The sequence below is a fragment of the Colletotrichum fructicola genome (assembly GCF_000319635.2).
Source record: "Colletotrichum fructicola Nara gc5 chromosome Unknown KSG_Nara_v1_contig02, whole genome shotgun sequence".
Classification (NCBI taxonomy): Eukaryota; Fungi; Ascomycota; class Sordariomycetes; order Glomerellales; family Glomerellaceae; genus Colletotrichum; species Colletotrichum fructicola.
In genome coordinates, this window is record NW_027094052.1 from 2,085,588 (window position 1) to 2,104,053 (window position 18,466).

General features: G+C 53.3%; 9 protein-coding genes across 9 annotated transcripts; 5 read left to right on the forward strand and 4 right to left on the reverse strand.

Annotated features, from left to right (window-relative positions):
* Window positions 1–860: 860 nt before the first annotated feature.
* On the forward strand, window positions 861–2,397 carry tdiE-7 (putative methyltransferase tdiE; the record flags this gene model as incomplete). The annotated part of the gene is made up of 9 exons (XM_032028843.2): window positions 861–953; window positions 1,018–1,050; window positions 1,108–1,207; window positions 1,261–1,302; window positions 1,378–1,532; window positions 1,598–1,632; window positions 1,685–1,822; window positions 1,882–2,301; window positions 2,367–2,397. The coding sequence occupies 9 exons, from the start codon at window positions 861–863 to the stop codon at window positions 2,395–2,397; spliced, it is 1,047 nt and encodes a 348-aa protein (XP_031891453.2).
* An 866-nt stretch (window positions 2,398–3,263) lies between these two features.
* N7BM (NADH dehydrogenase [ubiquinone] 1 alpha subcomplex subunit N7BM) lies at window positions 3,264–3,910 on the reverse strand (the record flags this gene model as incomplete). Its single annotated transcript, XM_066151112.1, has 5 exons — window positions 3,264–3,315; window positions 3,377–3,578; window positions 3,641–3,725; window positions 3,784–3,804; window positions 3,872–3,910. 5 exons carry the CDS (start codon window positions 3,908–3,910, stop codon window positions 3,264–3,266), a joined length of 399 nt encoding a protein of 132 aa, XP_066009412.1.
* Window positions 3,911–4,212: 302 nt separating this feature from the next.
* On the forward strand, window positions 4,213–5,948 carry PGS1 (CDP-diacylglycerol--glycerol-3-phosphate 3-phosphatidyltransferase; the record flags this gene model as incomplete). Its single annotated transcript, XM_032028839.1, has 4 exons — window positions 4,213–4,473; window positions 4,530–4,601; window positions 4,657–4,937; window positions 4,985–5,948. The coding sequence occupies 4 exons, from the start codon at window positions 4,213–4,215 to the stop codon at window positions 5,946–5,948; spliced, it is 1,578 nt and encodes a 525-aa protein (XP_031891206.1).
* Window positions 5,949–6,813: 865 nt separating this feature from the next.
* Window positions 6,814–7,206, forward strand: CGGC5_v003334 (uncharacterized protein; the record flags this gene model as incomplete). The annotated part of the gene is made up of 2 exons (XM_032028838.1): window positions 6,814–6,847; window positions 6,989–7,206. The coding sequence occupies 2 exons, from the start codon at window positions 6,814–6,816 to the stop codon at window positions 7,204–7,206; spliced, it is 252 nt and encodes an 83-aa protein (XP_031891207.1).
* A 507-nt stretch (window positions 7,207–7,713) lies between these two features.
* tif224 (putative translation initiation factor eIF-2B subunit delta) lies at window positions 7,714–9,131 on the reverse strand (the record flags this gene model as incomplete). The annotated part of the gene is made up of 2 exons (XM_032028837.1): window positions 7,714–8,538; window positions 8,592–9,131. 2 exons carry the CDS (start codon window positions 9,129–9,131, stop codon window positions 7,714–7,716), a joined length of 1,365 nt encoding a protein of 454 aa, XP_031891204.1.
* Window positions 9,132–9,754: 623 nt separating this feature from the next.
* On the reverse strand, window positions 9,755–10,495 carry CGGC5_v003336 (Translation initiation factor IF-3; the record flags this gene model as incomplete). The annotated part of the gene is made up of 1 exon (XM_032028836.2): window positions 9,755–10,495. One exon carries the CDS (start codon window positions 10,493–10,495, stop codon window positions 9,755–9,757), a length of 741 nt encoding a protein of 246 aa, XP_031891205.2.
* Window positions 10,496–11,074: 579 nt separating this feature from the next.
* imp1 (Mitochondrial inner membrane protease subunit 1) lies at window positions 11,075–11,789 on the forward strand (the record flags this gene model as incomplete). Its single annotated transcript, XM_032028835.2, has 4 exons — window positions 11,075–11,341; window positions 11,397–11,406; window positions 11,653–11,667; window positions 11,719–11,789. The coding sequence occupies 4 exons, from the start codon at window positions 11,075–11,077 to the stop codon at window positions 11,787–11,789; spliced, it is 363 nt and encodes a 120-aa protein (XP_031891202.1).
* Window positions 11,790–12,118: 329 nt separating this feature from the next.
* On the reverse strand, window positions 12,119–14,184 carry VAC8 (Vacuolar protein 8; the record flags this gene model as incomplete). Its single annotated transcript, XM_032028834.1, has 7 exons — window positions 12,119–12,450; window positions 12,501–13,250; window positions 13,299–13,544; window positions 13,600–13,713; window positions 13,834–13,954; window positions 14,012–14,097; window positions 14,157–14,184. The coding sequence occupies 7 exons, from the start codon at window positions 14,182–14,184 to the stop codon at window positions 12,119–12,121; spliced, it is 1,677 nt and encodes a 558-aa protein (XP_031891203.1).
* Window positions 14,185–16,931: 2,747 nt separating this feature from the next.
* On the forward strand, window positions 16,932–18,432 carry SNF4 (5'-AMP-activated protein kinase subunit gamma; the record flags this gene model as incomplete). The annotated part of the gene is made up of 4 exons (XM_032028833.1): window positions 16,932–17,198; window positions 17,391–17,514; window positions 17,570–17,719; window positions 17,777–18,432. The coding sequence occupies 4 exons, from the start codon at window positions 16,932–16,934 to the stop codon at window positions 18,430–18,432; spliced, it is 1,197 nt and encodes a 398-aa protein (XP_031891200.1).
* Between the last annotated feature and the right edge of the window lie 34 nt (window positions 18,433–18,466).

An 18,466-nucleotide genomic window follows, 5' to 3' on the forward strand; every position in this document is an offset into this window, starting at 1 on the left:
GTTCTGAAGGAAGGGTATGAATATCGGCATGAGCTCTTAACATCGCCGATGCGCTATGATTACCACCAGGTGAGGGCTAGGCCAACTCCGCATTGATTTGTAAACGAATTAGTTTTGAGATATGCCAAACAAGTCTCTTTGTTGTTGTAATAAGTGGAGATGGAAAGTACTGCAATAGGTGGGCAGGTTTCGAAAGAGGAGAGGCTGGAAAGATGACTTGTACTCATCTATGTGAGAAAGTCAGCTGCGGTAACAGACAACACCTATTCCCTTCTTCGCCCTATCTCCCGAGTTCTCCGTTTGATCTTCAACGCACGCCATTGTGCCATAAAGTATGGCAAACTGACAAGTGAATCGTTTCTCATGTGTATCTTTGCGGCTCTTTACTTTCGGCACAGGCGACGTCAGCTTGGCACGGCAAAGCGGGTTACTATCGTATGACCGATATTCCTCTGTTGGTCCCCGGACAATCTCAATACGGACGTAGATCCAACAGCATTTCTCAAACCCACGCAACGGATCGTTTCCCCGAGCTCGGCTAAGCGCGCCTCGTTCAGTGAGCCAATGAAATTGACTCTGGGCTTGTCATAAGAGAAGTTCGTCGGGTTAGGGTCCAATTCTGTCCGGATACACGTCGGACTTGGTGTTCTTCTTGGGAAGCTGCAATAAATCGTTGCATTTTGCGGCAAAGTGCATTGTTGCCTCTGGCGTGCATGAAAGTCATCTAAGAAGAGGGGTAGATGGGTCTACATCAACTAGATCGATAAAAAGAACAAATTGATCGCATTTTTTATCCGACTTCGCTACCCTCGATTGAACGCCAAGCTCATAGAAAGCAAGCAGCATATCGCTACGTCAAAATGTCCGGGCCCAACATTGTAACTCCTGCAGGACGTGAACACACCGATATTCGTCATGTTGACGAGACTCAACTTATAGTCGATGATGCTGAGGTGAATATTATCTGCAGGCAACGAATTGCTACCGCATTCCATCAGCAGCGCTTAACTTCCACAGGTCGCCGATGACGACTCATCAGAGCTTGGTGATGTAAGTCAGCCCCACTGCATTTGACGAATTCGAGCTGTTGAATGACATTTCACGTAGAGTATTGCTTCTTCCCAGCAGACTACCAGTAGTATTGCTAGCTCCATTTGGAACTTCCAACTTGAGAATGGTCGAACGTACCATCGGTACAAGGAAAAAAGTAGGTCAGCCGAGCTTGTGATTGATAGAGTGTTTGAAGCTCAGAGGTGGCAGAATATCAATATCCGAATGACGAGAAGGAGACCGAGAGACTAGGTGGGATTATAACGTGCCCCTATGCGATGATGATGTTATGTATTTCGTCATTTGGCTAACAATTTATTGAAATAGACCTCCAACATGAACTATGTCTCCTCACTCTGAACCGGACGCTTGGTCTGGCACCGCCAAACGACGAGAACTCCAAGGTCAACCGTGTGCTTGACCTAGGCACCGGCACTGGGCTGTGGGCCATCGACTTCGGAGATGTCCACCCCAATGCAGAGGTAATTTGAGGATCGGTTTCACCTTAGATCAATGAAGTTTATTACTCTAACGCATCCTTACACAGGTTCTTGGCGTTGACCTTTCTCCCCCAGCAGCTGAGTAAGTTTATCTCGCAGGAAATCCTCATGAACATTGCCTGAAACTTTCGCAGAGCTCCATCGAACGTAGGATTCGAGGTCGATGATGTTGAAGAACCGTGGACATACACCCAGCCCTTTGACTACATCCATAGTCGATTCATGACATCGAGCATTTCGAATTGGGATCAATACATCCAAAACTCCTTCGAGTAAGCCACTCGGATTCCACACTATACCATAATGTCAAGATGCTTACAGTGTCCTTCAGTAATCTGACGCCCGGAGGATACTTCGAGCTTTTGGAGGTTGGTGGCCAGCTTCAGTCAGACGACAACACGCTGAGACCTGACTCCGCTGTTGTAAAAAGCGGTAAGCTTTTGAGAGAGGCATGTGCAATTCTGGGCCGGCCGTTTCAGAGCATTCCGTCTTTGGTCGACGTCATGAAGGAAGTGGGCTTTGTCGACATCGTTATGACCAAGTACAAGTGGCCTATGAATTCGTGGCCAAAAGACCCGAAGCATAAACTCATCGGCACTTGGTCACTCCACAACAATCTTGAAGGAATTGAAGGTTGGACCATGGCTGCCTATACCAGAGCGCTGAACTGGAAGAAAGAGGAAGTGCAGGCCTTCCTGGTCGATGTCCGAAACGGACTGAAAGACAAGAGCATGCATGCATACATGCCGATGTAAGCTACCCTCGATCCCTGGGTACTTTTCTGCCCTCAAGATTCCACTGACTAACACTCCTAAGTTACGCTATCTACGGGAGGAAGCCAGAGTGAGAGGTGATTTTCGTGACGTGTGGGATACATGAGGGCGGCGACTTTGATCGGAATAGGTTTTGATGAATGGTAGTTGACGAGTGTCACCGCAGCCTCCTGCTGCCTGCAATGAATAATTCAACCTGACTATTTGCGTTATGATGACCCTCTTTGAAAAGACCAAGCAGAATTAGCAGACCCAGTAGCAAGTAGGTCTTGAAGCGTTCTATAGGTGTCCTCAGGGTCGCAACAAATCGAGACTCCAAGTAATGAATGAAGCCCTCGGCTACGTCTCAGGAGCAAAACGGTCATGGATGGCGTATGCCCCAAAGCTTGAGAATGCCGCCGGCGGCAAACGCATCCGCAGTATTTTCATATCCTATCTCCTGAAATCTTCGTTCGTTCTACCAGACGACCCAGCCAATAGAAACACAATTACCCAGTGATAGTCATCTCACTTAAGGGAGTTCTGTTGATGGAATTGAGGGTTCTGATAGGAATTCAAACCTCGCGACGGATGATTTCGTCAATAGCCACTGGATTGTCCTTGAAACTTGATTCTTGTAGGATCCTTGGGCAACATCGACGATGCAGGTAGGAATACCCGTTATCAGCAATATGTGTCAATAGCACCGGGCGCCCCGGTCGGAGGCGAACCTAATCTCGAGAAGCTCATCATCAGAACGATGTGTTCCCAATAGTACCAATCCCGTTGCTATTATCACTCATTTGGTGCTTGAACAGCCACTGACGGTACCTGACCAAGCCGTCGAACGGCGGACGCCAAACAACACTACAAGCAAGTGCTGTGATCACAAAGCGAAAAAAAGTCTGCAATTGCGTCGAGCGATGTTGGCATATGTACATTCATCCCATACTTTCAGCGCTCATTGCCTCTCAACAGCCTTGGGCTCCCAGCTCGCAATCTTTGGCTTCGTTCTGCGGAGAAATTATCAGCACCCCGCCACATCTAGACGCGAATAAAATGTGACAAACTCACGTGTTAAACGTCTTGAATGCTCCTCTAGTGGCAGTCAGGTTGGGAATCGGCTCCGGGCGCTCCCACTTGCGGGTCTTGGTCTGGAGGAGGGGATCCTCCGTGGGGGGCTTGTCGACCATGAAGCCTTGCCACGCGTGCCAGCCAGGCTCAACCTGCGCCGAGTCGTAATCGTGCTTCTTAAAGTCCACCCATCGTGTACGCACTACCCAGTCCCTTCGTCAGCCTTCATCCTACCCATTGCGCAATATCGGAGGGGTCTCGTACGGGGGAGTTCGTCGTTGTTCTCGTAGAACTTGTTGCCGGCCTTGTCCTCGCCGACAAAGCGTCCGTGCTTGGTGTCACCAATGTACTAATTTCTCGAGCGTTAGAGGGGTCAACTGGCGATCGGGGTTCGGAGGCGGATGTACCAGGAGCTGGCGGAAGTATTCCTGCGAGAGAAAGTTAGTGGCGGCTTCGCGATGGGGGCGGGAGGTTGTTGCATGCCTTGATTCCAACCTTGCGCAGGTTGCTAATCGTTCTCGGGAGGGTCGACATGGCGGCGGCTGGTCAATTGACCTCGAGAAGCTGTGCTGTCGTCGGCAATGATTGAAGGCTCGACGTTCGGGAAGGTTGAACGACGCAGGTACCGCTGTGGAGCTTGGATTACATAACCTGAATGGCGATTGGACAGAGGCTCCCTCGCTGGAGCCGGTGAATCCCGCCGCCAATGACGGAGCTTCATGCACTAATCCTGGTCTTTGGGGTCTCGAAGTTCGCATTCTTTAGATGAACTCTTTCTTGAATGCGCAACCTTATGGCGAAGGAAAAATAAGTGTTTTTCGGTCCATCAAAGCGTCATGATTGTCCGCGGGGTTTCGCGGTGCTCCACGAAGCTCAAGATCCCTTTCGCCCAAACGAACGTCACCCGGTCCCGACCGCAATGCCGACGATTTGCGATGCCCGCCGCCGGTGCCCCAGCGGCCTCAAGCTCCGGTAGTGCAGCAGGCATGCTTGCGCCCTTTGCGAATGAGCTTGACAAGATCGCGCCGTCTTTCAGCATAAATGGCTCCCAGATCCGAATCATCAAGACACCGACCGATTTCTACGAAACTCTGAAGGTGTGCGGCGCAGAGAACTATTTCGAGCTCGGAGCGGAAGACTGATTCGGCGATAGGAGCGGATACGCAGCGCGAAGAGCAGGATCTTCTTGTCAACCCTGTATATCGGAAAGACGGAGAAGGAGCTGGTGAGATACACTGAGTCCACAGTGCGGCTTGGAACGACAGCTGATGAAGCTTAAGATTGCGACTTTGCATGAAGCTCTGCGGAACAATCCAGAGCTTAAGGTGAGCATCCTTACGGATGCGCTCCGAGGCACTCGAGAGGAGCCGAATCCATCATGTGCCTCCCTACTTGCGCCTTTGGTCACCGAATTCGGCCCAGACAGAGTTGAGATTCGGATGTACCACACCCCCAACTTGACCGGAGTGAGAAAGAAGTACATCCCAAAGCGCATCAACGAAGGATGGGGCCTGCAGCATATGAAGCTGTATGGCATCGACGATGAAATCATTCTCTCTGGGTATGAATGTCCCTTCCCAGTTCCAGATGATAGCTTACAGAGTTCAGGGCGAATCTTTCTAACGACTACTTCACTAACCGTCAAGATCGCTACCATCTATTTTCCTCAAAAGAGGTGACCGAATACTTCTGGAATATTTACCAAGGAGTAGCTGGTTTCAGCTTCCTCGTCGAGCCCTCAAAGGAGCCCGCTGGGTTTGTCTTGACTTGGCCAAAGTCCAACCCGGCGCCCTCCCCTCTGGAAGAGCCGAAGCAGTTCATCAGCACAACCACTCTTGCTCTCCATGCCCTTATTTCTCCCAGGCAGACCGCCGCGCAGGATGCGAGCAAAGACACTAAAGTGTATATGCTCGCTCAACTGTCGCAGTTGATGAAACCCGACACATCTACCGAGCTTCCCGCTGTCACACACGTCCTGTCCACACTTGCCCTGCCTGAATACGCAGGTTCATCTTGGACTTTTACTGCAGGCTACTTCAACCCTGCACCGTCATTAACCAAACTGCTGCTTTCCACAGCGTCTCAAAATAACGTCGTCATTACAGCCTCCCAGCAGGCTAATGGCTTTTACGGCTCCTCGGGTGTCTCTGGGCTTCTGCCTGGCGCATATACTCTTCTTGCTCGCCGCTTCGTACGCGCCGTCCACGAGCGCAAGCTGGACGACTCCATTGTTCTCAAGGAATGGCGCAAAGGTACCGTTGGTGAGCCTGAAGGCTGGACCTATCACGCCAAGGGCCTCTGGATTACGTTGCCAGGGGAGAAAGACCCGTCCATCAGCGTCGTGGGAAGCTCCAATTACACAAAGCGCAGCTATTCTCATGATTTGGAAGCGGGGGCCATGATCCTCACCAAGGATGAAAACCTCAAGAAGCGTCTGGGCGAAGAGCAAACATGGCTTCAAGAATACGCTGAGCGCGTCACTCGCGAGGACTTCTCTAAGCCTGAACGCCGCGTCGGTCTCAACGTCAGGATAGCAATGTGGATCGCACAGGCTGTTGGCGGCGCATTGTAGAAGTGTATGTATAGACGTTTACGTATTATGTGAGCAATCTGCTCAGGGGTTTGGAAAAAAACAGTGATACCCGTCGTTTAATTTACCCACGTTGTCAGCGTGCCAAAAATCCATCTAGTTGTTGCAAAGAGAAAAGGCTACATACAAGGTAGCGGAGGCTCAGTGAGAAAAAACGACGTGGGAGATACAAACAAAACGATTTGGGAGGATAGGAAAAGCAAAAAGCAAAAAATAAGTTCCGAAACCGAGAATCGAACTCGGGGCTATGCCTAACCTCTCAAGATCTTGAGAGGGCATCATGTTGGCCACTACACCATATCGGATTCTGAAAATTAGTAATGGTATTAATGACTAAGAAGCTTCACTGCATGTCTTCAGGTCGTGAGGCGTGCTGTCATGCGTAGGGAGAAGACCTTTTGGGCCATAGACATATCTGAAAATACTATATCAAAATCAGACGAATGATTTGTTATAAAATTTTCCTGTGAGATAATTTTTCTTTCCTGTCCTAAGCAGGGAGGTACGAAAGAAAGTCTTGACATTCAGGGGAGTTGAACCGCCGAAACCCCCATACTTTCAGGGGTCTACAGCGCTGGAAGCACCCAGTCCAGCGTTCACCCAGCGATCGAATCGGAAAAACTCGATTTGCAATTATTCCGCCGACCCCAGCTGGCAGCCCGCCCGGCCGGGGACGCGGACCACAGACCACTCATCCAAGCTGCCATCACCACCTCAGTCAATTGAACCGAACCCGACGCTCCACCAAACCCGAGATACCAGCTATCTAACGATCGGCGGAACCGGCCCTTCCGTCAATTGACCACCTCTCGAACCCTTCCCGGACCCCTTCACAACTCCAACGACAATGGTCGGCAGGATCGCCTTCTGGAGCGGCTTCGGTGCGTGATGCCCTTTCCCTGCGTTCCGTCACACCCCGATCGGCTTTCGAGAGCCATTGAGGACGGCGAAGTTGCTATCGGTCTTTTCAAGAGAACGGAAAATGGGTATTGAGGACAGCATTGCTGACGGAGGAACCACAGGCTTCGCCGTCCGCTTCTGGCAAATGGGCATCGAGATGCGCCCCTTCTTCAACAAGGAGTCCCTCTGGGTCTACCCTATCTACATGGTCGGCGGTGGCAGCTTCGGCTACTGGCTCCAGGGCGTCGACGACAGGCAGACGGCCTTCCTCAACGAGCGCAAGTCGATTCTGCTCGAGAAGCGCGCAAGGGCGGCTGCGCGCAAGGAGGCTGATCAATAGACGACCCAGTTTCTACCGACAATGATGAAGTTTTGAACCGAAAAAAAGAATGAAAAAGATAGAGCGGAAGGAGTCGTCTATCTCGAGGATTGGGGAGAGCGACGAAACGACACTCGAGAAGCTTAGGCATGATGACGGCTCAGGATTCACCAGAACCTGTATCAAGCTGGAAAGGCTGGGAACTGTGCCACGGGGCGTCCTTGGAAGTTTTTAGGACGATGCCGTATGGGATATTCTCTTAAAGAGAGCGGATTCCCTGTGTAGATATTGCGTTGAGAGAGGCTTAATTGACGCCGTAAAAGTCACCAACGTCTCACTGCCAGATATGAACTCTTCAAATCGCGATGAGCATTTGCTAAGCTAATTTCTATGATGCGTCTCTTTCTGAGTCCGCATGGATTGGTATCTATTTACGGGAGAAACCAAGGACTAGAAGCGCCCAAAACCCGGTGTGTCCCTTCGGGGACATACGTCGCTGCCTCACACAATCTACCACCTTTTTCTTTCTTACAACTCCTCCAACTTCCTCAGAATCGCCGGCACAGACACAGGCGAGGTAATGCCCAACTCCGTAATAACAACAGAAATGTGACGATCCCGAGTGGTGTCGAAGAGCAGACGGAAGCTGTCCGCAGTCATCTGCTCAGGGTCGATCTCGTTGAACGTCAGGGAGTCCATTGCGACTCTCTCAGTGAAATTGATGGTCTCCGACAGCGCAACCACTCGGATACCCTGGTCTGCAGCCGCAATAGCGATGTCGCTCGTTCCCGCGCGAGCGTACATGGCACCGTTGCTGAACATGGCCTCCGCGCCGACCAACACGCGCGATGTCTCGTGCAGGTGGGCTCGCATAGCGCTCAGGTCCGGGCAGTATGAGACCTCGACACCGCCTCCGGGAAGGGCGCGCAGGCTCTTAGCGAGCTCGCGGCCGGTGCTCTCAAATGGGTCGTCGACGACAGTGACGGAGAACTTCTTGCCGTCGGCGTGAGCTTGACGGAGGGCGCGCTCGACGAGCGGGTGGTGCGCGTAGGTCAGGACGACCTCGCCGTTCTCGATGCTGTCGGCAGCCGTCTTGACGATGACAAAGTCGGCCAGCTCGATACGCTCGCGAATGAAGTTGTCGACGGATTCGCAAAGGAGCTTCTTGGCCTCGAAGTCGGGGAGGTCAATATCGATCTTGCTGACTTGGAGCTTCAGCCAGCGCACAGCGTTACCCATGGAGAAGCACATGGGTCTGCATGCAGAGAGATACTCGATCTGGGGGTTCAAAATGTGTGATGTGAAGTGGCGGGAGAATGTGTTGCCCGGAGGTGTTGTGTATGAGTCGATGACCTGCCACACGTGAGAAAGAGAGTCTTGACCTTCTCGGAGCAAACAAAACCAACCTTCTTGAACGCCAGCAAAGTCGCCTCCAATCTCGTGGTGCTATCACTGATCGCGAAAGCGCTCATCTGCTGGCCCAGCGCCAGAACGGAGGGGTGCACGTCCTTGTCAACTTCCGTCATGTGTATCCTCTTAGCCATAGACAGATGACTGAAGCACTCAGGGACTTTGGGTTTGTTCTCCTTGGGAGGGGCGATGACAACCTTTCCCGCTGGACCGTCCTTTCCACCAGGACCACCGACGCCTTGTGGTCCGTCTTGTCTCTGTTTCGATTTCCCTCCCTTCGCATCGCCGCCCTGCTGAGCTCCTTGGCCGGCTGGTGGTGCCGGTTGCGACTCCTTCGCCTTTGCTCTTCTCGCCGCCTTCTCCGCCTTCGCCTTGGCCTTCAGTTCGGCGCCGGATAGCTTCTTCTCTCCTCCCTCGGCAGGAGCATCTTTCTTGGCGTCGCCCTTTTTGGCATCGCCCTTCTTTTGGGGTTGTTGACTCTTCTTCTCCTCGGCGGCCGGCGGCGGCGCGGGAGTGTTTGGTGTCTCCGTCGCCATGGTCTGGTCTCAGGGTCGATTGAATACCTCTGGTTCGTCCTCGGTTGTGGATTTTTCGGTTTCTATTTGATTAGGAGGTGAGTTCCGACTTCCTGCAGGTAGGTTTGATCGCGTTCGAGGTGGGACAAGTCACCAGAAGTTATCTGATCGGAGAGGCTGAGAAGTTTTGGAGGGTTGAGTCACAGGGGTTTGCGCGGCGGGATGCGACTCCTTAGGTGCCCCGCGCTAAAAGCTCGCTAAAGCTTAACTGCATCGTGCGGGGAATGACGTCCAAGCTGTGGCGCCAATCACTATCCAACAGCACGCCTGCGGCCCAAGGCTTTTGCAGCCATTTGGTCGTCCTGACTGATTGAATCAGATTTGGTTATCAGACGATTCCATCTGATAATGATGAGAGCTTTCAGGCCATCAGGTATCCGTACACAGCCACCCATCTGCCCCAGGCAAACTCCCACCACACAATCACTGCAGTCGGGTTAAATGGAACGCAGAGTCTCTATAATTTTTAGTGGTCTATAGATCAACATCATCCATCTTACAGTTTATGTCCACCTTTTGTAATTCCTGTACAAGTCTCTTGCCTCCGCCTGATGTTACATGCATGTGGTAGAGACATCAAACGCTCAGGAGGCAGGGGCTGCTTGCTTCTCGTCTGGTGAGACCTCAGGCGAAGTCTCTGATGAAGCTTCTGCCGAAATCTCGGACTGGTCCTCTGCAGAGGTCTCGGGCTGCCCCTCGGCAGACGCCTCAGAGCCATCCTCAGCCTGAGCCTGGCCAGCCTTTCCACTCAAGTAAAGTCTCATCACCTTAAGTGGCTGGCCCTCCGAGGCCTTCCATTCCTTGGCGCCGCGGGTCTCTTCCACAACGTCTCTGACTGCTTGAACAAGAGCTTGCGCTTCATCTGCTGTAGCAATCCTGCTTCCCTTCTTTTTGGCCATCAAGATCTCAACCTTGTAACCCTTGGTTAGGAACGTCCTCAACTGCCTCATCTTGTGGTTGAGGTCATTCGACGCAATCGCCCAGTTGAGTTCCAGCTCTTTGGTCTTGTTTGTCTTGGCCTGAAGTTTCTTCGCCTGCTCCAATTTGCGCACCCGGGCTCTCTCCTCCTGAATGTTTATGATCTTGCAAACGGCGTAGGCTGGTTGGTCTGGGCCCGGGTCCGAGGGGGCCGGGGAAACCAGTCGCAACGTTTCCTTCTCGAGGTCCAGGGATAGCAGGACTTTTGAAGTGGCGTATGGACCAGCCAGCTTGTTGTCCTCGTCTACAACCATGATATTCCTGTCGCGGATCCTGTCGTTTTCTATCAGGCGCTTCTTGTTTTCGTCTGGGCGGCCCGTTCCGCGCTTCTTATATCGATGGATCATAGATGCGTGGCGTGAAAGGTTCGGTATCGACGCGGCGACGGGTGGAAGGACTCTGGTTGTGGGAGCAGAAAGAGCGCTGCTTCGTGATAGCGCCTCAACTTTTTCGTAGGGCGAGATGAACACCCTATATAGGGCTGTCCTGCTGTTGAACAAGCATCGTGCGACCCTCATGCTGGCAGCCCGTCTCCTGAAAACGTTTTGGAGCTTTGGATCGTCGATTGACTCACAAGGCGGGTTGTTGCTTGTTGATTTCAGCACGTTTGGTAGGTGGGAGCTGGCGCAGATGATGGGAGGCGAAGAGATGAAATTGTAGAAGACACATGGGGTAGGTAGCTTCCCCGCCAATCAAGTCCCGGTGCTGAGCTTTCAGTGGGGTCCGAGCTCCAACTTCTCGCGCCGGCGGGTTCGCCGTGGTCTCCTCATCACCGTACGGTGTGACACTCAACTCCTCAGCTGTTCTCAGGCCTGAGACGAGCATCAACAAACACACGGCTTCCCCGTTCGGACGCGATGCTGCCTCCATGGGCGAGAGCTATAATTGGCCATCCGATTCGCCTGGTTCTCGCTGCCGGAAAGACCATGGCCGCTGCCCATGTCTTCACAAGTTACTGCTTCGAATGGGGACCTGCGGCCGGCCCGTCAATGCTGCCGACGTTCGACATCGCCGGTGATCACATCATTGTTGACAAACGCTACCGCTACGGCCGCAATATTGTTGTAGGAGACTTGGTGCATTATCGAATTCCCATATTCCAACGTGCGGAAGGCATCAAACGCGTAATCGGCATGCCAGGTGACTACGTCCTCGTGGGAAGCCCCGATGCCTATCCCCAGAAAATGATGCAGGTATGGCTGCTTGTGTCATGAAGTTGGCGAAAGTCTCACACTGACGAACTGTCAGGTACCCCAAGGTCACTGTTGGATTGTAGGCGACAACTTGGAGCTCTCGAGAGACTCACGGATGTTTGGACCAGTACCACTGGCTTTAATAAAGGGCAAGGTAATTGCCAGACATTTGCCCTGGAGTACCCGTCAGGTATTCCGCAACGGCCTTGTGGATCCAGAAGACGACCATGATGACAAGAATTGAACCCGATAATCCAACCGGATCATCCTCACGAGGGGCACAACGAGGGCTTGCTCGACTAATGGATGAGAATTAATCACGAATAGTGAGTTGTTTTTTGGTCTTCTAAGGTCTGATCCTAATTACAACGAGGTAGGAAGGCCAGTGGCGTTAAGGAAAAGTTCATCAAGCCCGGCGACAGGCCGAGTAACGTGGGAAATTGGATAACCCGACTGACGGGCCATAATGCTTAATACAAAGTAAAAGGGTTAGGTCGTCCTTCTTAAAGAGACATGCCGTACCTTGAAACTAAGGACGGCGGAAAGGGTCGTCCGTCAGGAATAGGCTCGCCAAAATAAACGCTCCTTCAAAATGCTTCCACGCCAAAACAAATACACGCAAGGTACCGACCGGAACTCATTCTGCATAATCATCAACGCCATAACACCTACAACCCAAGCCCCCGAGCCATTTGATCCCGTCGTAGTACCCCAGAAGGGAAGCGGAGGAACGAAATAGTGAAAGCGAGACCCGTCATACTGAAGAGAAAAAGGGTTTTAGCCCTCGATATGAGACTTTGAGCCACTCTGGCCAAGCAGCTCCAGGCAACGCTGTGCCAGGTTCACGACCTCGCCCTCGTCGTCGTCTTCGAACTCGTTGTCAGGCTCAATTTGGCGGTTGGCGATCTCCTTGATTTGGTCGACAATGTCCTGAGCCTGGCCGATCAGCTGGATGAGGTTCTTGTCCTCCGACTCGAGCAGTTGGAGCAGAGTCCAGATTGCTATGTGCTGAAACGTCGCGTCGCCGCTCTGGAGGAATCTCGTCAAGTATCCGTGGATACCGCCGTTAGGCTCTTTCCAGTCTTGAACGAACACAGCATAATCGCCAACTGCGGATGAATTAGCATTCAAACCTTGATTGAGGTGGTAGGAACCATACCTTTTGAAGAGAGGTTGCCGAGGGCTGCAGCGCTGTTGCCCTGCACCTCAATGCTGGGAGAATGGGTGAGGGGAATGAGGACCTCAAAGACACCCAAGTTCAAGAGGTGCGACTTCAGCTCATCACTAAGAGCCAAGACAGCAATCGCAGCCGTCATCTCGGATTGGACCGTAACCGGGACGTCCAGCACCAACTGCTTGCACTTCTGAACCGCACCAGCATCGAGGACCAGTGCCTTGTTGCGATCAGAGCTGGCCGCCAGGTTCCTCAGCGTCGATATGGCGTGGCACTGAATCTCCTCATTCTCGGTCGATCCCAGCAGGTCCACCAACGGTTTCAAGAAGCCAGCTTCGATAATGGGCGACTCGTTTAATGGGTGAATGGAAATGTTGCGTATGCAGGCGACGGCGGAAAGGATCAGAGGCAGATAAGACGACGACAAGAGCCGCAACAACGGAGCCAGACCATTTGACCGCACAATATCCAGCTGGTACTTTTCGTCCGAAGCCAGGTTACGAAGTGCGAGTGCTGCCTGGCATTGAACTTTGGGTGACGAGGAGTCCATGAGAGTGACGAGCGAAGAGACAAGCTTCGATTCGGTTTGTGCAAGTTTACGTCGGTTGTTAGCATCGACTGCAATGTTGCTGAGAGCGGTTGTGCAATAGTACTGCACATCAACGTCTGACGAGGACAGGAGTTGAACCAGGACGGGGATGGCTCCGGCGTTAACGAGCTGCTGGCGGTTCTCATCTTTCTGAAGTTAGCGAGAGTGAGTCGATAGTATTGGCGATAACGTACCCGAATGTGTCATGTTCAACAAAGCTCCAGTTGCGTTCCTCTGAACCCGCATGTCCCTGGATTTTGCCAGCCTCGTCAGAGGACCCAACGCGCCGGACCGCGCAATCTTGGCCTTGTTCTCCTCATGTGTGGCCAAGTTGGTGATGCAGCCGACGGCATTGCATTGCACCTCGACATTTGGCGACAACATCTGCCTGATAAGAGGCGTAAGTCCGCCGAGCTGGACAATCAAAACCTTATTCTCGGCTGCCGATTCAGATCAGTAATGCTCATCCAGCCTGGCGCGTGAAGCTAGACTCACTGTTTACGGCCAGATTTCCCAGGGCTGCGCTGGCGGCGCGCTGAACTTCGATATCAGGACTCTGCAACAGGAAGAGGATGGGCTCGAGGGTATCGCGGTCGACTTCGCGAACATCTGCGGAACAGGCACTGGCATTAGCAGGTGACGTAGACGAAGACGCCCGCAGGTGCTACACCGCACGGTTCGTTGGACCAGCTTGAAGCTCTTCTCGGGCGGTTAAAATGTTCGACATACCTCGCTCTGTGATTTCGGCAAAAGTAAGACTAGCACTGCGTTGAAGATCGATGTTTTCAGAGAAGACGAGAGTGCTTAGAGCTCGAAGAGGTTCGCCCGAGAAGAAGTCGGTTTCACCGCGCTGAAACACAGTCAGTATGAAGGTTCAGCTATGTGGTGGGTAAAGAAAAACGCGTACGTTCTCCAGGTACTGGAGGAGGTCGGCGACAGCCTCCCGTTCGCTGTCGGCGAGGACTGGCTCGTAGAGTCCATCGCGGGATCTCCCTGTGCAGTCATCATTAGCTTGGCTGGTCAGCAGCATGTGGCAGTGAACCGCATCATACCTCCGCAACACGATTGACACACTCCCATGGCCGACGTGGGCAACAAAGGCCGATGTCGATGATATGAAGACTCGACTTCGAAGTAGCGGTCTCGGGGGGCGGCTGGGGCTGTTTTGTTTGGATGGATCCTCTTTCGCAAACACGAATGTTTTAGCAGCCCAACCAGAGGGATGCGGAGCCTGCGATGTTTCCGACGGGTCGATGGTAGAAGCGTATTGTCGATTAAACGTGACGAACAGATTAAATTCGATAGTGAGCGATAGCCGGCGAATCAGAGGTACGTTGCTGCCCAGCGGAAGAGGCCCGACAGTCGGTCGGTTGATGGACGATGTGATCGGTCAAGTGAGGTTCTGGGAAGAAAGTGCCGTCGGGAGGCTGCTCCAGTTGTCTCTCGGAGCACAGGCCCAAGCTGCAGCAACAGCAACAGCAGCAGCAGCAGAGAGGTAGCAACAGCAGTAGCGCAGGACCTTGGCACCTTGGTGAGGCTAACGTGGTGGGGCTAGTAGTGACAAGGTACAAGCACCTAACTTGGGTAGCTTCCCGAGTCACCAAGCAACGAGCAAGAGCAGGCACAGGCACAACACCACAGGATGAAAAAAACGAGCACCAGGTCCAGCACCAGCACCAGCACCAGCAACGGGACTGGCACTCTGGAAAAGCAGCAGCCGCCTCCAGGTTGTGATAGGACCGTGACACTGTGGAACTCTCTGTGGAGCTGCCGACTTTCCACAGTTGGCCGTGCTAACCCCGTCAGGATTAGGGGGTCTAGGTAACCCAGTGCAGCAGGTACGTACTGAGCGTACCTGCAGCGTTGCCTACTTTTACTCGTGATGTGACTGGCGGGCGGCTTCCTCTCTCCGGTTAGAAGAGGATGCTGGAGAGGCGCATACGCCTCACTCTGCCCAGATCCCAGGACCGCATGGAAGTTGCAACCACTCCGCGCCGCCTGTTCCTCCTCTCTCCATGTCGGGTCTCCTCCTGCCTCGGGCGGCACTGCCGCAGCTTCCTCACCGTCCTCCACATCTCGAGCTTGAGACACACGGACCACCTTCTTTATTCACATGCGGAAACAAGCTGTGTTTGTGAAGCTCATCCTCCGCGGAGTCGACTTATGTCATCCAGCAAGACATCATATCGCGAGCAATGCAAACTCGTTCTGGAGAATGTGGGAGAGCCTACCTTCTGGCTTCTACTGTGTCCTCGAGAGCTGCCATCAATTTCTAGAAACCTATCAACAAGCGACGTGCTTTCCTTCCCCTTTGCGACAGCCGGAATGTACCCATCGGCACATGACAGCGAAGACCTTATCTTGAGTACGTGCTTCATGAGAAGCTTTGGTACGCTGATTCCTCCATGGCGCCTGCACGATTGCCAGGCAAGAGAAGCTTCAGACGAACATTACAACAGGAGCACACCCTCTTCTACCCGCGATGTTGCCCCTCAAATGACCCGATGACTTGCCCGTGTGCTGCTACCCTGGATGCACAGAAGCCTCCAGGGTCCAATATCACGCGAGCCTACCCGCGGAGACACTGGCTGAATGAGGCATGGATGGGTTTCCATAACAGACAGCATAGAGTCTATTGGGTAATGAGAAATCGCAAGCTGATGCCTTTCCACAACAATCGAGTGTCGCATGGCACTCATGAGGGGAATTTTTTGTCGGCATGTCTCGCATTGCAGCTATCCCTGGCAAGATATCAATCCGGGAGAGACAATCTTGCTCGGGGGAAGAAAAAGAAAGACTGTCGGATGGCAACGGCGCGGAATCTGGCCACCGCACGGCAAGATGCAGCAGTGATCTCGTCCCAGTGAGATTGTGCTCCAGCCGCTACTCGTCGGGCGCTGCACAGTTCATTCAACGACCTAGGAAAGAGATGCCGGAAGGAGCAGCTACTACCGCTGGAGGTAGCTGTTGATGGCTGCTGTCTGTCTGCATGTGGCTCAAGTCGTGTGTGTGCTTCATTCGCGCGTGTAATCTTCTCCGCCCATAGCAGCCGGCGGATCATTGAAGCCATCTCCAATGGCGACGGCTCCCGTTACAACCGTCATCATCCTCTCTTGTCCTTCGGAACTGAAGCCGCTGCACCCGTCAAGCTGCAGTGCCAAGCGCTAATTATAAGCATCACTTCGTTGACTTCCACTGGACTGGTCATCGTCGCCGGAGCGGCAGCGGTAGCGCCAACCTGCGTCAGAAGCCAGAAACCCCAGAATCAGACGGTCGACGCCACCCTTGTCTTAGGCGTCGGTGCTCGTCCGGGCTGTTCTCGGGGTAGGCACGTAGGCTCTCCAGGTATTCGTAGATCCAGTCCTTGCTCTTATCCTTATCCTTATCTATGGCTGCCACAGGCGAGGTGAGACAGGAGGGATGCAGTCGTCAGTTCGTCTGCCGCCAGGGCTGTGGAAAGGTACTTGCTGCTGCTGTCACTGAGTGTCCATTGCTGCCACCTGCCACAGCCGCCGCCGCTGTCACTGCTAGTCACCTCTACTATCTGCCACCGCTGGAGGGCAACAGAGAAGGAACCTGGAAGAAAAAAAGAACGACAAGGGAACAAAAATCACCAATGCGTCAGTTCCAGTTCCAGCCCAACCCGTCCAATTCTTCGATCGCAAAATTCCGTCCTTGTCTCTGAACTCCCGCCTCTGCCGTCAGTCTCCCGTTTCCTGTCTCCCGCTCTCTCCTCCCACACCAGTTCCCCCGTACCCCGTCCCGTCCACGTCCAGAGGGGCCACGCGCGCCATTAGCCAGCCCTCCTCGTACGGCACGACGACACAATGGACGACCCCTCCTCCGCGTCCTCGGCGTCGAAGGACAATGCCGGTCCTGGCTCCATGTCCATGTCGCATCAGCAACAGCCTAGCGGTACTGGTCCACTACAACCGCCCGTAGTCGCTACTGCTGCGTCCATCGCGAGACCACAAGGTCACGAGCTTCCCTTCGTCACGCCCTCATCCTACCTACGCCCAAGACCGCCCTCTGTGCTTCGCAAAATGCCTGAAAAGCCCCCGAGCCCTCTCGATAAGGACCAAATGCAGGGTCTGGTAAGCTGCCAACACCCTTCCGCCGCCCGTTTTCCCCTCGAGCGCCATGCCGAATGCTGCCCTGCGACCCGAATTTGCCCTGACCTGCTGCCTCTGCGCATGCGGGGTTGTGCTTTGCCATCCGCCCGCCGCCATCGCGAGGGGCACGTTTAGACCGCAAAGACCCGTGGCTAATTATGCTTGTCTGCCCAGAAAGCGATCCGCGAGTTCCTCAAAGTTCGGACCAGCTACGATGTCCTGCCGCTATCCTTCCGTCTCATCGTCCTCGACAATGACCTTTTGATCAAGAAGAGTCTCAACATCCTCATTCAAAATGGTACGAGTCATGCCGCCTGAATGCGCCGAGCTGTCCATTCTGACCTTCGCCGTAGCAATCGTTTCCGCGCCGTTATGGGATTCGCACAACTCGACCTTCGCTGGTCTTCTGACAGCTACCGACTACATCAACGTCATTCAGTACTACTGTCAATTTCCTGATGAGATGAGCAAGCTGGAACAGTTTCGCCTGAGCAGCCTGCGAGGTTCGTGATAAGGACAAGCTCGTTTGCTGGGGACCACTAACCAACGGCATTTTGCAGATATCGAGAAGGCTATCGGCGTATCCCCGCTCGAAACAGTCTCTGTCAACCCCATGAGACCACTCTACGAGGCCTGCCGCCGGATGCTCAAGACCCGCGCACGACGAATTCCTCTTGTGGACGTCGACGACGAAACCGGCCGTGAAATGGTTGTCAGCGTCATTACGCAGTATAGAATCCTCAAGTTTATCGCCGTCAACAACGAGCATAACACGGTGCTGCTGAAGAAGTCGCTGAGGGAGATCGGTCTGGGCACATACAAGAAGCTGGCAACGGCCAAGATGGGCGATTCCGTCCTGGACGTTGTAGACTCGATGGTCAAGTATAACATCTCATGTGTCCCTATAGTCGACAAGCACAACCGGCTGCTCAATGTTTTCGAGGCTGTCGACATCATTCCATGCATCAAGGGTGGCGCATATGAGGAGCTGTCGTCCAGTGTTGGCGAGGCCTTGTGCAGGAGACCGGATGACTCCCCGGGAATCTACACATGCAGCCCTGACGACAGACTAGACTCCATCTTCGACACTGTCCGCAAGTCACGAGTGCATCGTCTGATCGTAGTGGATGATGAAAACCGGCTCGTGGGCGTGATTTCCCTGTCCGACATCCTTAAGTACGTTCTTCTGTACGGGGAGGAGGACGACACCAAATGAACATGAAGTTGGAAAAGAAAAATGGAATTTACAT